This window comes from Leptonotus elevatus, chromosome 1 (assembly GCF_054856555.1).
Source record: "Leptonotus elevatus isolate MCC_2025b chromosome 1, RoL_Lele_1.0, whole genome shotgun sequence".
In the NCBI taxonomy this organism is placed as follows: Eukaryota; Metazoa; Chordata; class Actinopteri; order Syngnathiformes; family Syngnathidae; genus Leptonotus; species Leptonotus elevatus.
This window is the reverse complement of record NC_141239.1, coordinates 11,569,309-11,588,663: the sequence shown is the minus strand read 5'-3', so window position 1 is coordinate 11,588,663 and position 19,355 is coordinate 11,569,309. Positions and strand designations below refer to the sequence as shown.

Genomic DNA, 19,355 nt, shown 5'->3' with positions numbered 1-19,355 from the left:
AGGGCAGGACATGCAGCTTGTGACGAAACCAGGAAGTGCTGACGCCGGGCGAAACAAACAAACCTAATATAAAAGAATGGACGCTGCATTTAATTCTGTTCGCACAGAACTACTCACCGTTTCCTTGTTGAATGTTGAACAATGAGAGGCGCTTTGTGCGTTTTTATCTGACCCCCCCCACCCAAAGACAAGACCAAAGACAATATTTTCTAAATTTGAGTTAAAAAAAATTGCAATAGTCAATTTATAGATTTGTATCGGGATTAATCGGTATTGAATCGAATCGTGGCCTATGAATCGTGAAACGAATTGAATTGCCAGGTACTAGGCAATTCACACCCCTAGTTATTACTAATACTGACCTATACATATTGCACATTCAATGCCAGCTCTCACTCACACACACTCCACAAAGAGCATTGTGGGTAAATTTAACATGATCTAGCTTCAGAAGATGGTGCAAGATGGCAGTGGGACGGCCTCAACATTTCGATAGACCCTATTACGTACTGTTGGGTTTTGTTTAGTTCACTCAATTTTACTACAGCCGAATAGTTTTTTTTAATCTGCATTGTGGCTCCCATGGCAAATGTTTTCACAGTTTAAAAATCTTGCCGGGCATCCACAGCAATCACAGCTTTTCCCCCGTTTGCCTTCCCCAATTGTCCCTCAACCATCCTATTTTGCCCACAGTGACCTGAATCTGGGGCTGCCTGGAACATCACATGAACGTAAGTCAAGGTACTGTAAGTAGACGTCAACCTAACGTGTGTTTGATTTTAACTGTCTGTTTTTACAGTCCAGTTAAGCTATATAAATTAAACTGCCCCTGTGTAAAACAATGGGGGTTGCTCATTCATATAAATTGACTCTTCAGGAGTTATTTACGTGCAATTTGGGTGTTAATTCAGGTGTTCTGTCAATGTTAACAAAGCTACATCTGATATGTGTCACTCGAGCAGTGCATGGAACTAGACCGGATGTAGGCATGAAATCAGAATTGTGCACTTGGACCTGCAGTGTGTTTATCCAGCTTTAAAACTGCATTACATCACGAGGCTGTAAGGTGTGTTTGATCTGCCCAGAGGATCCTTCACACCTCCTTGTATAGTCCGTGTGTGTGTGCGTGTGCGTGTGCGTGTAGTCCAGCCAAGCGGGACTGTACATTACACACAGATGGATTAACATGGAGGAGGATTACCGTGGGAATGGAGTGTCCAAACACAGGAACAGTGGAAGTTACAGGACAGTAGGGAAACATGCTCGCCCCCTCAAAAGAACCGTGGTACTTTGCACGCATAAACAATAGCAATAGAACTACTTTACATGAGTTAAGTTTATTGTGGCAAAGTTGAGAAAATGCTTGGGGAGGCACAAAACAGTTGGAAGTGTAAATTTAGCTAAGAAACATCAGATTTCCATCTTCTTTGGTTGTTTTATAACGACACTAACAACATTTCAACAGCATTAGTTCGTCCAAGGAAGGTTTTGAGGAACTTAGATAAACCCAACAACAAGCAGCGGTACCGGTGGGAACCCCCAACTACACACAAACTAGAAAAAATACACAATTCCCAACTTTTTGTGTGTCAGGCAACACAAAAACTACCAGGCCTCGCTCGCCCCACTCTCCCCAAAGAAGACTTTTCCCTCCCTGAGGGAGCGTCTCTTACCTCTTTCCAAGCGACCTCAAGCAGCGTCGTACTCCGGCCACATGCGTCTTGTCGTTCTCCTTTTTCCTATTTTCACGTCCGAAATTGGAGGACAAGCACACGCACGCACGCACGCACAATCAAATCTTAGTTAGTTGTACGTCCCATGCTGACTACTAACTCCTGCGCCAGCAGCTCCAAGTCGTCTGCGAGTACTCCTCGGGTAGTCCTTCGAAAAAGGACTGGAAAATCGTCACTTTGGGTTGGCAGATTTACGTAAAAAGGCGAGAAAAGCCGGTGAAAACGTCTTTTAAAATGACCGAGGGAGAGTGACTTGTCCCAGCACGACAATAGCCCGGCTAGTAGCCACCAGGGCCAGAGAGGGAATCACGGTGCGTTCATGTACTCACTTTCAAAGTCGTACATTCGACATTTCAAATTCATACTCGGTCTAACACACCTTACAACATACACCTTACCAACGAGGAGACACTATCCTACTAATTACACATACTAATTCTAAATTCTATTACAAAAATTAACAAAATTAAAGACATAATATTAAGTTTAGCAAGTCTATTTATTTTTCTCCGCATGAACATGAACGTCTCATGATCGACTCTCCCATGCGCCAAATATGGCCGACGTGCGTGGACACTAAAGTAGTTAAATACTTTAAGAAATTAAGAATTAATAGAAACATTTACTTTAGTATCATAATCAGAGAATTTAAAAAACTTACTTTGTCGGTATGAACGCACGCACCATACTTTCACCGCACGTTTTTTGTATGTGCCTTGACTGAACACTCAATTTCCAAGCGTCTGCCACCCCCTACAGGTATTAAAAGTTTGGGTTTGTGAAATACTGTAAAAACCAATGTAATATTTGAATGCACTGGCAAGAAGAAAAAAAAACATATAATAAAACACACACACAAAAAAAGTAAAAAATAAATAAATAAAAAGAACAGTGCTTTAGTTGCCCTGAAATAAAACAATAACATTGGCCCTTAGTACAACAGAAAAGTATGTGTGTGGTTGGAAGACGGCTAGACAGACAAAGAAAAAGAAAGAAAGAAAGAAAGAAAGAAAGAAAGACAGGCACACACACACAACTCAAATCTGGTTTTAATGCTTTTAAAAGACAAAGATAATAATAAAAACAAATCCATGTGACCTATAAACTGTACAACTATTATTATTATTATTATTATTATATTAATGATTTTTTTTTAGATAGGGGAAGTAAAACAACTGATATGTATGTATGTAACTGATATGTGACATGTAAACTCCATAGAACTGAGGATGCGGCTCTGTTCAGTATAAAAGTTGTACATTTAAACTCATAATAATGCCACTATTTGAATTGCCTCTGGTTAACTAAGTATGCTTTTCCTGATGAATATTTGTTTTGCTTTCTAGCATAAGCCTGAAAGTTTGTGGGGACACTGACTGGTCTTTGGCTCATATTTCCCTCCACCTTGACGAAGGCCCCAGTGCCAGTTGAAGATGGTGTTCTTTTGGTGGTGAGCGGTATTGTTTGGGCCAAACATACCATTTGGAACTATGGTCAAAAAGTTCCACCTCAGGTTTCATTGGACCACACAACATTTTTCCCAACGTGTGTTTTGGAGATTTATAGTGTGTTTCAACTTACCACCACTCTACGCCATATGCCAGAAATCTGAAGAAGGTAGATTGTTGTCACAGGTTCGAAACATCCAGGACTTGCCATAAATTCCTGCAGCTCCTTTGATGTTGGTGTTGGCCTTTTGGCAGTCTCCCTGTTTAGTTTTCTTCTCATCATTTTACCAGTTTTGGAGAGGCGTCCAGTCTGTAATGTTACTGTTGTACTGCATTTTCTCCACTTGATGATGACTGTCTTAACTGTCTTTCTTCTTTCGGATATGACTCCTTTCCTTACTCGTAACTTTAAAAAGTGAGATTGTGCTGACGCTGTTGAAGCTCACTGCAGACTACAAAAATGTCAACAACAACAAAAAAAAAGCCTACACAGCTAGACATTATTTGTGGTTAATAAGATTCTCTTTCATTAATTAAAGGTATTTGCAGATTCCCGTTTAACATAAAATTCAATATGATTGGTTAAATAAATTCTATCTATCTATCTATCTATCTATCTATCTATCTATCTATCTATCTATCTATCTATCTATCTATCTATCTATCTATCTATCTATCTATCTATCTATCTATCTATCTATCTATCTATCTATCTATCTATCTATCTATCTATCTATCTATCTATCTATCTATCTATCTATCTATCTATCTATCTATCTATCTATCTATCCCCTTGTTGTCCTGATGGTGGCGCCGTGTCCTCATTCCTCGACTGTGAAGTGTGTGCGTGGTCACTTTTCATTGCAGCCAGTCATGGCCAAGTTGGGTGGTGGTAATGGTTGGGGAGAGATATGAGCACCACCACCCCACCTCGGTGACGTACTTGCTTCGTCACATTGCGTCAGGCTGAACGTAATGACGTTGTTGCCCGGCAAAGTGCAGTTGTTCGATTCCTTTAGGATTCAGCATCCCGGCGTAAGAGGTCATAACAACAATGAAGCATCGAATTCTTTCGATTCATTTCGTGAATAATTAGTATTGCGTAATGACATTTGTAGGGTTTGAACGCGATTATGTGTTGGTAACTTGTGACGCGTCAATGGGTCCAGTCGGATGATTCACACAACTTGATTGAATGCTTCTTGCAAAAAGCACCCTGCGTCAAAGGCCTGCTCCAATCCGATTACATGGCGGATGAATGGATGGACGTCTGAACCCCCCCCCCCCCCCCCCACGCAATTTTCCCCACACCCACGCACCGATTGGGCCTTTTTTCCTCATCCATGCGGGGCCATGATCAATATTATTAGGAAAAGTGCGTGTAAATTCCAAGAAAGTGTCTCTCATGGGAATGGTGATTGTCTAGGGGCAGCTTTTAGGCCCACACAAAACGAGGATGCACTCCTACCCACACGAGATAAAACACTTAATTGGACTTACTGGTGAAGAAGATGATGATGTTGATGACGTGATGTGGTATCCTATTACATTGCATGAGTATAGTATAGGGCCTCTTATGTAAAAAGCAAAAACAAAAGATCCAAAATACAATTATTAAAATGAAATAAAGAAACTTTATTATGATGCATCAAAACGCGAGTTTAGTTCGATTGAAATAACTCTTAAAATGAAAATTTTAAGTACAGTTAAATACTGTAATCAAAAGAATCCAATTAATATATAAAACAATGACTTACATATGATCAAATTGAGATTTTTTGTTTAATAATAATAATAATAATAATAATAATAATAATAAAATAATAAATTTTACATCTGAATAAGCAAATGTTTGTTTGGTCTTATACTTTATTTGATTTGTTGTATTATAGTATATATATATATATATACCTCCCAAATAAAAACAAAAACAAAATACGTGCATAAATTAAGTACAGAGAAATAATCTTTTGAATTGAAATACTAAAATACCTTTACAATAAAACAACAACAACATAAAATCAGTTTATACATAGCAGTGCCATGAATTTAATAAAACAAAAATAACAAAAATAAAAATATGCTAAAACAAATATGAAAAGGTTAAATACAATTGATTAAAATGCAAACATTTGGTATGGTAAAACATGAAAACTAAACACAAATGTATATTTTAAAAACCAGAATTTACAAAATGTGAGTTTTTTATTATCATAAAATAAATTATTTCTTAAAAATCAAGGTCACAATTAAAATGTATTAAAAAATAAAATAGCAATCCGGTACCAAATTAAACTTGAAAAAAATTACAAACAATACATGTATAACAAAATGTTACCATAAAAATCTAAACCCAACAACAATCGTACAATACAACTACTACTGATGATGATGATGAAGATGTGTGGCCATCTATAGAGGATTTCATCCAGCCTGCCATGCAATTGTGTTATAAAAATCCCCCAAACACAAATAGTCATCATGCATTAGCCTATATCGAACTTTGGCTAGTGCAAAACGGCTGTCACGCTTGCTTTACCACTAATGTTAACCCGAAATAAATAAATAAATCCCGAAAGTTTTGAAGAAAACTTGTAGACTGAGGCTGCGTTTGCAGGGTGGGTGGAGATGTGCATGTGTGACGAATGCAACGCACGAGAAAGGAACTGTACCATTATATTCGTGCAGGAGAAAGGCTTGATGACGTCCATAGCATCCTTAACGTGACTTATTGGAGGGAGGGAGGATGAGGAGGAGGGAGGGAGGGAGGAAGAAGGGGGAGGGAGGGAGGGGGAATACTTAAAGATAAAAATCCAAGGCGATCGGGACAAAAAAAAGTTTCGAGGAGATACACAGAGGAGCTGCTGCTACTGCTTTTTGTTTTTTTTTATTTGAAAACACGAGATTTTTGCACCCGCAGAACGCTTCATTGCGCGTTTTTATTTTTTTGAATTATTATCTGGAGGAAGACAGAAGTACGAGAGACTGGGGACCTAAGACGAGGCAGGAGACAAGCGCACCGCACCAGGCAAGCCGCGCCCGGATCACATCCCAACAGCCACCTCCGCTTCCCGGCTTGGAGGTAAGGCGCAACCCCTTCGTCTCATGGATCCTCCACAAAAAGTCAATCAGACAAACTTTGTTCATTTTTTTCTCTCCGCTGCGCGCAAAACCTGTACTAACAATAAAAATACATCTTCTGTCACACTACAGCATGGCCAGTTCGAGCAAAGCCACTTTAATCTTGCTCATCTACGGAATCTTAATGCACTATAGCGTCTTCTGCACACCTCTCGGACTAAGTTACCCCAAAATCAGGTAGGTCCATTTTTAATGTTGTTTTTGCATGATCTAAATATGCTCCCCAATTAAGTGATTTTGTTCAAGTGTGCACCACGTGTGGATTCATCATTAAAGTGCACTTGGGCGTGCATGCGAATTACGCGCGAGGAAAGAAAACAAAAGCATTAAAAATAGGAGAAGGAGACGGTATATGGAAATTTGCGTGGAGGTATCTGTCCAGTGGGACCCCTTCTGTGACCCCCTCCCCCCCTATTAAAAATGAGAGTGCAATGAATAGCCCTCGGGAGGAGGAGGAAGATGCGTCACCAAGGAGAGGAAGCAAATAGGAGAATATTTAAGATGTATTCTTTTTTTTTTTTTTAATAAATCTCGTTTCCTGTGCCATTTTGTTGTTGTTGGGTGTGGCCCTTATTCATTGTTTTTAATTTATTATGAATGTTTTTTTTTTCTTTTTGGCCGATTCTGTCTAGTTTTTAATCCATGAATGAACAGGAAACGGCTTTAAGGCTGGAAACGAATAAAAACGTGAATAAAAACGAAAGATAACAACGTCACCTATGAAAGACGCATTTTGAATCATGCAAAAATGTATTTGGAAAGTGTTTTAAATTGACGCTGGTGGCGGCGTGCATGCAGGCTGGACAACGACGCGTTCGACGAGGACGGCAACTCGTTGGGGGAGCTGAGCTTCGACGGCGACCACCTCGCCTTGCGCAGCGCGCCGTCCTTAAACGACGACGGCGGCGGCTACACGCTCTACTACCCCACCGAAAAAAGGTGTTTATTATCATCATTATTATGACTGTCATTACCTTTTTTTTTTTATTGCATTTTGTGCATCCCTTCACGCGTTATTCGTGTCGTGCATTTTGGTCATTTTTATCTGTTTGCGTGCATCTTTTTCTTTTTTTCTCTCATGTGATTTATTTTATTTGTGTCGTCCACTGATGATGTATGTGTGTTTTGGCACCTCAGAGCAGAAAGGCATGCTGAGGAGGAATTAGATAGAGCCTTGAGGGAGATCCTGGGTCAGTTAACCACGCGGCATTATCTGCATTCTCTGGTGACAATGCGCGCAGGGTAAGCGCTTGCTGCATCCACCTTGTCTTGTCTCATTCTTATTTTTCATTCATTTGGGTCTTTTTTTTTTTTTTTTTTAATTAAAACCCCATTGTTTTCATTGTAATTATTTGTTTTGTCTTGGCTGTAATGTCTTGAAAATTTAATGTGATTAATCCATAAATTGATTTTTTTTTCTGGCTCGAGTAAACGCGTCAGAATAGCAAATCGCCCTGTCAATTAATTATTGATAAGGCCCAGGGATGCATTATTAACGCCACACAAAAAAAATAATCTTACATTTAATCCTTTATTCCTTTAAAAATTCATCTGTATTGTTTTTGTTGTCTTTTGTTTAACAGTGAGGATAACAGCATGGAGGACGACAGTGAGCCCCTGTCCAAGAGACACTCGGACGGCATCTTCACCGACAGTTACAGCCGCTACAGGAAGCAGATGGCTGTGCAAAAGTACCTGGCAGCCGTCCTGGGACGAAGGTACAGACAGAGAGTGCGCACTAAAGGACGCCGGCTCGCCTATTTGTAGTGCAGCCCCCCCATCCCACCGACCCACACACCTTGTGCGTGTATACAGTATATATGTATGACAGCCCCCCCTCCCCCCTCCCCCAGCCTGCACACACGCACACACAGCCAGTGTCATCTAATATAGCTCAGAAAACCGCAGTGGATTGCGCCTCTGTGTTCTCTTTCAACATTATGTATTTATGTATGACGTTAAGCCATTAAAATCAATATTTTATTAATAATATCGTTTTCCCCCCCTCATTTTTTTTTGCAACGAGGAAAAAAAAGGCACTTGATGATTAACCCTCCTGTTAGGTTGCGATCAAATTGACCTGATTTCAAGTAAAAAGAATTTCACCAAATTCATATTAGCAATTATATCGTATAAGGGTGGAGTTAATGAGATTTAATTAATGCTTTGGATATTTTTTTTCTTTCTCTGACACTTTTGGATTATTACACATGCATGCCCATGGGTCAAAATGACCCATTTTCAAGTGAATTAGAAGTCTTTTTTTAAAAACAAAAACAAAAACTAACAAACAATTTGCAACCCTCAAAATAAATTCATTTAAAAATAAAACGATAAAAAAAAAAAGTAATTTAATTGTTAGTCATGTTTTTTTTTTAATCACTTTTAGACAGTCCGGGATGATTAAACATGACCTGGGGCAAATTGACCCCTTTAAAAGTGAAATCATTTTCTCTTTCACATATTTACAATGAAATTAAATTGTGTGGTTAATAATGAGATGCCCCCTAATGTTGGACACTTGTGGCTAAAAAACATGACCTGGGTCAAATTGACCCATTTTAAATGTAAAGAATTTCACACAATTCACACATGTACAGTGAAATTGTTAATCACAGTTAACAATTAGCTATAAACACTTTTTTCCAGTTTTGAATTTTTTTGATGATTAAACACACCCTGGGTAGAAATGACCCATTTAAAAGCAAACTAATTTCACCAAAATACTTTTTGGTCCGTGTCCCCACCCTAACCCATTTTGGACATTTGTAGCTTAATAAACATGACCCGGGTCAAATTGACCCATTTAAAATGGAAAGCATTTTGCATAATGGGATTTTTAATCATAGTGCTAATAATGAGCTAAAAACACTATTTAGTATGATTCCCCCGTTTCAACCAATTTGGGATGATAAAACATGACCTGGGTCAAATTGACACACTTAAAAAGTGAAATAATTTCACCTTTCACATATTTACAATGAAATTGTTAGTTGTGGAGTTACTAATAAATACAAACAATACTTTTTATTGTCTTTCCTCCATTTTGGACACTTGTGGCTCAATAAACATAATCCGGGTCAAATTGACCCATTTAAAATGGAAAGAATTTCACAAAATTCAGACAATTCCAGTGAAATTGTTAATCATAGAGTTAGCAATGAGCTAAAAACACTCTATAGTGCTTTTTTTTCTTTTTCTTTTTACCCAGTTTCAAACCATTTTGGATGATTAAACACACCCTGGGTCAAACTGATCAATGAGCAAAGCGATCACTGTTCGTAACAGGAGGGTTAAACCGCACAGTCCATGGACCAATATCTATCTATTTTCATGTTTGAAGATGTATGAAAGAAAAAAGACAGAAAAAAGATCATAATTGTGCACTTTCAACGTTATGCGCTTGAACAAGAAAAAAATAAAAAATAAAAAATCATCTATACATACATACATACATACATATATATATATATATATATATATATATATATATATATATATATATATAGTATATGCAGAAAAATAAATAGATAAAAAAAGACAATCAAAGTATTGAATGTTATACTTATTTTTGTAAGCTATTTTTTTAAGTGTTGTTGTTTTTTTGGACAAAAACAGGCCCAAAGAAGCGGTGAGCATGCAACATATCTATGTCTGAGTGTGTATGTGTGTGTATGTGTGAGTTAAACATTCCATTGAAAAATGTTTTTTTGTTTAAAAAAAATATTATTATTATTGCAAGGATGCCTCAATGCTGCTCACACTTGCACATGTTGTGTGGAAAATGCGTGTGTGTGCGTGTGTGTGTGTTTGTGTCAAAAGTGCGCTTGGGTTGTGTTGATTTTATTTGGGAGAAACAGGAGAGTGAAATCTGCATTTACTTAGTAGTCATTTTGTGAAACTCTGCTTATAATATGCATGCTGTTGTATTGTTGGCTAAAGGTGTGTGTTGTGTGTACATAGCCGGGATCCCCAAACTGTTCGGGAGCGGGGTGGATGGGGGTGCGCAAGATTAAAAGAGCAATGCGGGTTTACATTTATATTGTGTGTCCCCCAGGTCAGATTTGGTCACAAAATACAAAAAGGTTTAAATATCACTCATTGTTTTGTTTTGATCATCCATGGGGGTGCGCCAACTATGTCGGATTTGCCATTCATTGTGGGAGTTTTGCGTGGGAATTTGGGCAAAGGAAATTATTTCCAAGATTCGTTAAGAGATTTTGGGTAGATCATTAGGCATTTCCTCCCCAAAAAATTTTAAGGCCACTTTTATTATTTTGTCACATGTAATAACTGTAAGTGCATGATTAAATGGGTTAGAGGGGGTGCGCCAACACTGGAGGAAAGTTGAAGGATTTTATAGCAACATTTTGTAGACGAAATACTAATGAGTTCGTGATTAACTTTTGTTGTAAAAAAAAAAACAGGCTGCCCTTGTCCTTATCGCTGCGCACCCCCAGTCATGTTAATACCACTGTTACGGAATTCCCACAATCAGGAGATAAGGAAGAGATGAGGGCAATCAGAAGCTGTAACACAAGAGAAGGTTGACATACCTCCAAGCAGTACTCCCCCATGCCCACCCCCCCTCATAAAGTCTAATTTAAAATATCAACAATTCAGTGAAAATGACATTTTGCACATATAAAATGGGAAGAGAGGGGGTGCACCAAGTCTGTTGGAATATCTATTAGAAGTAAAATTTTACAAAGTAAAAGCTGATGATTCTGGGATTTGTGTTTGTAAACAAATAAACAAAAAGCAGAGCATCAATTTGCCCACAGTGGTGCACATCATTATAGTTCGGGAATACCTCTATCTGGAGATAAGGAAGAAATGAGGAATTCAAAGAGACAAGAGAGACACCTTCGCACCTCCAAGAATGCCCCCCACGAAATAATGATCACCATTTCAGTAAAAATGACACTGCTACACTCCTAAAATGCGCCACCATTTGGGAGATAAAGAAGAGCTGAGGCTGGCGGCAGAGCTTTGCGCACCCCCATTTGTTGACCGGAAGCATATTTCCCATCGTACGTTCATTAAGATGATGCAAACGTGCTTGAGAACAGCCCACCCCTAAATTTGGCTTCACCCGACAGTCTTTATATGGTGTGATTGTTTTTGAGTGCATTGATTAGACGGAGTTGCAGACAGCTTCTGGCTTTTGGTGCCTCGCTTTGATGTGAAAAAAAAATAAAAATACATAAAAAAAAAGAACCAAAAAAAGGTTAAAAAATAGATAGAATATCGCCACAAGTCACAGATGGCAAATTCAGTGGCCCTACAATGCTGCAAGTCCATTAGCTTACATTGAAAGTTTTCCTGTTTTTATCACTAGATTTAGACGTTCCTTTTTTTTTTTTTTTTGAAAGCATGACTAATGATTCATTGAGTTCAAGTACATATAAATATAAATATATATATATAAAACGAGAATGTATACGTTGATGGAGCGGGCAATGAGTGTGTGCGTGTGTGTGCATGTTTTTGGGGTGTTTTCATGTCTGTGAGAGTTGTACACAATGACCAGTGTTTGTTATTGTTGATGATAAAGGTGTTGTTATTTATTTTTTTGCTCTATATTAAATCAGAAAAATAGCCCTACTCTATCATCATTTCTACGTGCATCACTATATAGAAGAGAAAAAAACAAGGGGTAGTGATGGTGGTTGGGTGAAAAATGCCTGTTGTTATCTTTCCGAAAGCGCCAAACGCCTTACTTCAATGTTGAATTTAATCGTAACTAGAAAACGATGTGTTTGCAAAGTCAACCTAAGTACAACTTGGTGACCACACACAGGACTCCTTCGCGTTTGGAGGTGGGGGGTCAAGGGGGTTTACATTTGCTCATTGTCAATGAAAGTGTTGTAAGATTTGTATGAATAAATTTTTGTAAACAATATCTCCCAATCAATGTCTAATCATTGAATTGTAAATATTCTGCCTTTGTAACGTGTTGAATTCACACAAATGTGCACGCATACACCCGCCACAGAAGTGCTTAAGACACACAAACGGCAAAAAACAAAACAAATAGAGGAAAAGAAAGAAAGAAGAGTAAAAACCTCAAACGCATCGCCTCAAACTTTGAACACAAATGTAGCACAGAAGAAATACATTGAAAGGCACTCAAACGTCATAGAATGGAAAATTCACATTTTTATCACCCACCCAATTTCCCACTTGTTTCTTTTCATCATGGCTATTAAGGCCTTTTCGCACCGCACTTGGTTTTGCATGGAAAATGGCGCGCCACTGGCAAGCTTGCCCGTATTCGGAAAAGGTTGCTCAGCGGCCTACCAGAAAAGTAGCATGGAAACTTCTGGCCCTGGTTGGTCAAATGTTTTTAGCACTCTGAAATCACGTTGCCAAACTCTCTCCTATTGGACATGTCTGACGTTACCGTGGCGCCACTCCAGAGTTGACCATTTCAAGTGCTGTGACGGTAAACGGCCATTCCGCGACACTTACACAATGAATAGGTTACTTTGTGCGGTGCCCTGCTAAGTGCAGTGTGAAAAGGCCTTTACAAAGGGCGGTCAGATATTCACTATTCACCCTCGGGTCTATTTTGTATCCAAACACCATATGACATTTTGAATGCACTGAATGGAACCTCAAATGCATCAAATCAAACCTTGAACACCACAGAAGGAACGTTTAGTTCATTATAACTTATACTGATTCAACATTTTATTAGGTTTTGTTATTTAACAACAAACGTTGACCAGTGGTACAACTTTTGTGGTTAAACAAAGAAACCTAAAATGTAAAATCTGTATGAATTATAACACACTTAAAAACCAAAGAGCAAGACAAACAAAAGGTCTATTTTGGCACCTCACTCTTCAAAAATGAAACCTCAAATGCATCAAATCAAACCTTGTACATAGACAGAAGAACAAAAAAAACAAAAGCCCGTCGAAAACAAAACCTCTGATGCACTAACGTATCCTTAAACGTGCTGACTCAAACCTCCAACACACATACGCACACACCACAGAAGAAAATGTACTTGGAAAGAGACTCAAAAGCCAAAGAAGGAAACAAACAAAAGGTTTGCTTTGGCGCTTCAATCATTAATAACAAACCCTCGAATGTACCGAGAGAAACCTGGAAAGCACCTCCAATGCACCCGAGCAACTCGAAGACATCCCCCATTCTCCTCCCTTCCTCGGCCTTGGTGGCACGGCCGAGTCCTGTGGGAGCAGAGAAAGGGTGTGGCCACGGCGTGTTTGTGATCTGATCCATGTGTGTGCGTGTGCGTGTGTGTGTGTATGCAGCAGAGCTCAACTAACCCAATCAGACATGTTGCATGGCAACGGTGCACACAAAGGGGACACGGTTATGTATACGCACGTGTCGACATGTTTCCACACACCAAGAAGAAGAAGAAGAAGGGTGCGCACTTTTGGAGTGTTGCCCTTGACCTCAGCGGGCGGGGGTGACGGGAGGGGGATGGGGGGGGGGGGTCCTGTTTCTGCAGCGGCGAAGGTGGAGGAGAGAGAGTGGAAGAGCCGATGTAAGACATTGGGAGAAAAATGAATTAGCTCACACACGGACATCTTTGTTTCCTCCCCTCGAGGAAGCGCGAGCGTGTGACAGATTGTCGCCTGTCAAGGTTTGTGCTTCCCGTCTGATGTATGGGGCCATCCGCATCCTTTATTTATCGGAAGGGGGTGTTTACGCACAACACTCTTTTCAACTTGACACAAAAGCCGATAAGGAATGTTGTCCTTTTGGGCCCCTTGTTTAGGTGAGCATGTCGTTTTTGTGAGTAGAAAGCTTTTTGATTTTTCTTTGTAGCTAGTTTTAATTTTGTTTTGACCTTTGCTATTAAAATTGAGTTTTAATTCATTTTTAGAGAAAGTTGTTCAGTTTTTTTAAAGTGCTTTATTTTTGTTTAGTTTTTATTAGTTTTAGTATTGGTTTTCTTTCATTTTTTAATATATGGAGTGTTTGTCAAGTGCAAGATAAACAAAAGTCACTTAGTATTGTGTAATGAAGTTAAAAAATACCAAACAACTTTTTTTTTAATGCCTGCCTTCTTCCGTACAATCGTACGGTAGAAGGCAGGCATTAAAAAAAACAGTAATATTGAAAACCCTGAAAGTTCATGTACATATGAAACTGATTGACACAAAATATATTTTCGCTATATTATAGTTAGCTTTAGTTTGTTTTACAAAAGTAAAATGTAGATTCACATAGTTATATATATTTTTTAAACAAAAAAATTCATTGAGAATCTTTTTTTCAATTTTCACGTTATTTATTCCGTTAACTATCATAACCTTGGTCAAAAAACGTTTCAAAACGTTTACAGTTTTTTTTTAAGTCCCTGTAATCCCTCCAGCTGTAGAGATTGAACCACAGCCGTTGGTGCACTTCCCACCACTTTATTGAACAAAGTCAACAAAATAAACACGAGCACATCCTGGTATTCACACACCGTCACACAGCTAATGCTGAGTCACTCAACACAGAGTGGCTAATGGTTTAGCCAATTAAGAGCTAGCCAAGTCCCCCAAGATAAACAAGAAATGACTGTAAATGATACATGATTGGAGATAAATGCTGAAAACATGTGCAAAGACTGAGAACTGTGTAGTGCTCAATTGTGGAGCTATACAGTTTTTCACCATTTCAGTTTTACTGACTATATATAGTAAGAGTGCCTTTATTCGCATAAAGTGTTTATCTGGCTAAATTGCAGCTAGCTATCTAGCTAGCTTGCTGTCCCTATATCCTGAAAATAGAGCTTCCCTTCAGATAGTCTGCTGGCGTGGCTGCTCACTTAAGAGTGCCTCGATGTCAGCCGCAAGTGCACGTACAAGGCAGTAGATAAAGCTTTTGTTGTTTGTGTGACCCAATTTGAGTAAAAATCCAAAGCAAAGCCATCAGCACCAGTTTTTCAAGCTATAAAAACATAAAAGAAATGTTGCTAATTTTAGTCAATTTCATCCCTTTGTTTACTTCAAAACATAATTTTTACGAGTAAAAATATAGACTTCCAACGAGCCAAGAGGTACTATAACCAGTTTTGCAACCTCCAAGTGTTTTTTTTTTTTTTTCAGACAAAGAAACACATTTTTGCCCTTATATGCAAATGACTGTATTTGTATACAAGCAATTAAAAAGTACAGTATATGAAATGGTAGACACCGACAGTTTCCATGAAACGTTCCCTCACAGACAAGTTGAAATTCACACCAGGCAGAGACGGAGGCAAACGCTCACCAACCCTGAGCCAATTTGTAAACGATGCCAGTTTGATGCCCAAGTCAATAAGCGCCGAGCCCCGCCTTCCCTGCTCCTCCACATTTCTGTGAAAGTCCGCCAAGGGGTTTTGGGATTGATCGTCAGCATCTTGGAGACGAAAGGAGGAATTTTTTGTGAGCTTTAAACCCGGCAGTCGCCTTGGGGGTACGTCTTCATCACATGGGAGGCAGAGGGGAGGTTGTATTCGTGGAAGGAAGGAGGGGGGCAGACACACCCATCTTTCTTTGTGTGTGATGAGGCCATGTCAAAATGTGTATGTGTGCGTATTTAACTAATTTACAGCCTGCATCATCAAGAGACCTGCATTTACTTTAACACATGCTCACAAAGAGTCATGCAATTGGGAGTGTTTTTAACACATTTATAGTATTATATTTATTTATTTTTACTAAAAAATATAACCAAAATACAATAAATTCTTCAAGAGAGCAACAAATGCAACAAATGCTTCAAGTAAAAAAAACAAAAACAAGTTTGTTAATTCAAAGCTTAAAAACTAAAAACATACTTGATGATTTAGTATCTATCGAGTTCTAGTTGTCAGCTTTGATTCAACAAAAAAAAGAAAAAAAGGAAAGATTGTGACTTTTTGCTGTTGTGCTGAATTTGTAAGTAATTCATAGTTCTTATTTTTTAAATCACATTATGTTCCATATTTGCTTTGAAATTACACGTCAAATTCCGAGTCATTAATCAAGTTATAAGGATCCGCTGAATTACAAAAAAATGACATTTGTAATATCTAAAGCAAAAAACATGAAAAATAAAAATGGCCTTTTTTTATTTATTTATTCTGAATTCATAAATTTCTATACTATTTTATTATTTTAGTTACAAACAATAACAATTATGTATATATATATATAGTATGTATTCAAAATCCTCAAAGTTTGACTGTGGAATCATTTGAGTTACTTTATGAGGGTGCATTGCATTACAAGAACAAATTTATAAAGCCTCCAATTTTGCTTTTGGAGTCTAACTTCATAAATAAATCTAAAAAAAATTATATTCCATTTTGAGATTTATTTAAAATATATATTTTTTATTCCATATATTAATAATAATAATAATAATAATTATTATTATTAATTTGGACCTTAATTCATTAAAATTATGACAAATTTCGAGTTGTTTGACCGCTGAACTGCTTAAATATTTGATTTAATAAAGGAAAAAACTACTTTGCAGGGATGAAAATATATTTATGCCATTTATTTCTTGTTTTAATGCATTGCTTTAGGCTACCTTTACTGTGTTAAAAATGACCAACCATTTTCACAAAATTTAATTATTTTGATATGAGTTAATACAAATAGTGCACTTTAATAAAATTCTGCTGTTTGAACAAGATAATAATGAGCTCATTCTTGTAATATTGTTTTTCTTTTCAGTCTGGCCCTGCTCCTCCTCAATTGTACTCTAATGAATGAAGCGGGGTCATGTTTTAGGGAATGAATGGGGTCGGTCTGGTTCCTAGAGGGGAAGAGGGGGGCTGTGATGGGTGACCGCCTCCCTAAAGTCCCATATAGTGGCTGGTGGTGTCTCATGTTTCATTAAGCAAGAGACAGCATGCAGTCCCACTGGGAGATGCAGAAGAGGGAGACGTGCCAAGCTTTTGTAGACATGGACCACCGCTCACTCCAAGGGGGCTTGTAAGGGGACGGGTAACAACCACCCCCCCCCCAAAAAAAAAACAAACAAAACAAAACAAGGCACGACCAATCATGTTTTGCTGGTTTTCCATCTCAGGTACTTGGGGCACTGTGCAAGTCACTTGCGTGTGTTTCAAATGGTTGCCACCTATATATATATATATATATATGTATATATATATATATATATATATATATATATATATATATATATATATATATATATATATATTAGAGCTGTCAACCGATTAAATTTTTTGTCACATTAATCACATCTTAGAATTTTGATTAATCATGATTAATCACTTAATTAAATTTTTTTTTATCAACATTATTTTGCCCGCTAAATTTGACGAGCACCTGTTGTGTTAATTCTTTCGACATTTAATGTTATGAGGGCATCTTCAACATTGTTTGACCCACTGCACACTCTCATCCTCGTCTTTTTCTAATCAATTAATTACTTGCATAATTTGAAATGGGGAAAAATGACTCCAATATTTTGACTTGAACTAATATTCTGAATGTCATACATAAACATTTATTAAATTCTTTATTTGAACGCATGTGCGATAATTGTTTGTGATTAATTAATTTGTTAACTTGACAGCACTAATATATATATATACACATAGCCCTAGCACTCCATGTGCTGGATTTGGTGGGGCACTGACTGACCCACTTGCCAATACAGTAATGCAAAATCACTAACTTGGAAAAATTTCAATTTTGTTTCTTTTGAATCTCAACAAAACACAATTAAGAAGGCCTTGTGTGAGTTAGTGTGTTGCTAGGAGCGACATGCTCTCAAAGGCTATTTTGTCCCCCAGGAGCAGGACTACTTGCTCTTACATCATCCTACTTTTCCAAGCTGTGGTTGACTTCTTGAACCCGCACCACAACCCAGACAGCAACTTGTTGACCTTTTCCGGTGGTGGGCGAACAGCCATCTAGCAGGCCTACCTCGAGATAGTGTCAGAATTGATTGAGGATTCACTTTGCTAACACTGAATAATGTAACACAGCAACAGGGGTGCCAATACGCAGTGTGAAATTAGTGCGAGAAATCATCTATTTTTATTCCCCTTTCTCTTACCTGCACACCGCCCTGATCATTTCTCACCCTTTCCCACCCCATGTTTTACTTTTCTACAGGTGACACAGATTTTCCTGAATGGGAGGAGTGTTAATTAAAAAGAAGAAGAGTGCGGCGCGAGTGAGAGATGCTCGTCACGGCGGGTGTGATGATGACTCAAATTGGAGCCGACTTGCAAACTTGGGGGCGGTGTGTCGTTGTTGCTTCTTTTAGCCAATATAATGGGAAGGCGTATGTTCTTTCTCAGGAGACTTTAGCAGGATTACCCGTGACAAAGCAAAACCCAATAATTAGTTGGAATGGTACATGACATGTAAACAAGATATTTTGTTTTTCCATACAAAGCACATCCATCCATCCATGTTATTAGTGTTAAACAGAAATAACAACAAACTAGAACTAAAATTGAAAAAACATTTTTGTTATTGGAATAAAATAAAATGAAAAATGCTTCTTTTTTTTTTAACCCTGAAAATTAACCGAAAGTACTGTACATCTTGTGTTTATAAAACTAGCTAACATTAACTATAATTACAGTGAAAATGTCCATTTCTTTCTTTGCCAATTAATATCATACATGAGCTTTCCGGGGTTCATTTTAAATATGTTTATTTCAGTATTGTTGTTCATCTGTACACAAGGAGGAAGGTCAAACAGTCGTTTGAGAATTGTAGTTTACTTTATGACACAACAGTGAGTTTTTTTCTTTTATCTTGCACACAACAAATACCCCCCCCCCCCAAAAAAAAAACTAACACCATAAAACTAACACTAAAACTAAACTAAGACAACACATTGGAACAAAAATTAATAAATAATAAAATCGAACAATCAATGAACAATCCAAATATATAACCCTGCTACCCAATACAATATGTCATTATGTAATATATTCAGCTATCAATTCATTCACCCTTCAATCATCCACCCATTATCCATCAATTTTAATCCTAGCAGCATCAATCCATTTGAACAACTCTCCATCCAAACTTCTAAC

The 19,355-nt window shown here is 37.9% G+C and overlaps 2 protein-coding genes across 3 annotated transcripts in view; one reads left to right on the top strand and one right to left on the bottom strand.

Moving 5' to 3' along the window:
* Nucleotides 1-2,029, bottom strand: part of yes1 (YES proto-oncogene 1, Src family tyrosine kinase) — a 42,353-nt gene extending 40,324 nt beyond the window's left edge. Inside the window, exon 1 of the mRNA XM_086074459.1 lies at nt 1,674-2,029. The gene's annotated coding sequence lies outside the window, so the exon portion shown is untranslated. The remainder of the gene's footprint in view (nt 1-1,673) is intronic.
* Nucleotides 2,030-5,991: 3,962 nt separating this feature from the next.
* On the top strand, nt 5,992-12,227 carry adcyap1b (adenylate cyclase activating polypeptide 1b). Of its 2 annotated transcripts, XM_086076545.1 has the most exons (5): nt 5,992-6,263; nt 6,395-6,499; nt 7,121-7,261; nt 7,460-7,564; nt 7,906-12,227. In XM_086076545.1, the coding sequence occupies exons 2-5, from the start codon at nt 6,396-6,398 to the stop codon at nt 8,087-8,089; spliced, it is 534 nt and encodes a 177-aa protein (XP_085932671.1). In that variant the 5' UTR covers nt 5,992-6,263; nt 6,395; the 3' UTR covers nt 8,090-12,227. The 2 variants fall into 2 exon arrangements, with proteins under 2 accessions (XP_085932671.1, XP_085932680.1); XM_086076554.1 differs by lacking the exon at nt 7,460-7,564 and having other exon boundaries at nt 5,994-6,263.
* The last annotated feature ends 7,128 nt before the right edge of the window (nt 12,228-19,355 follow it).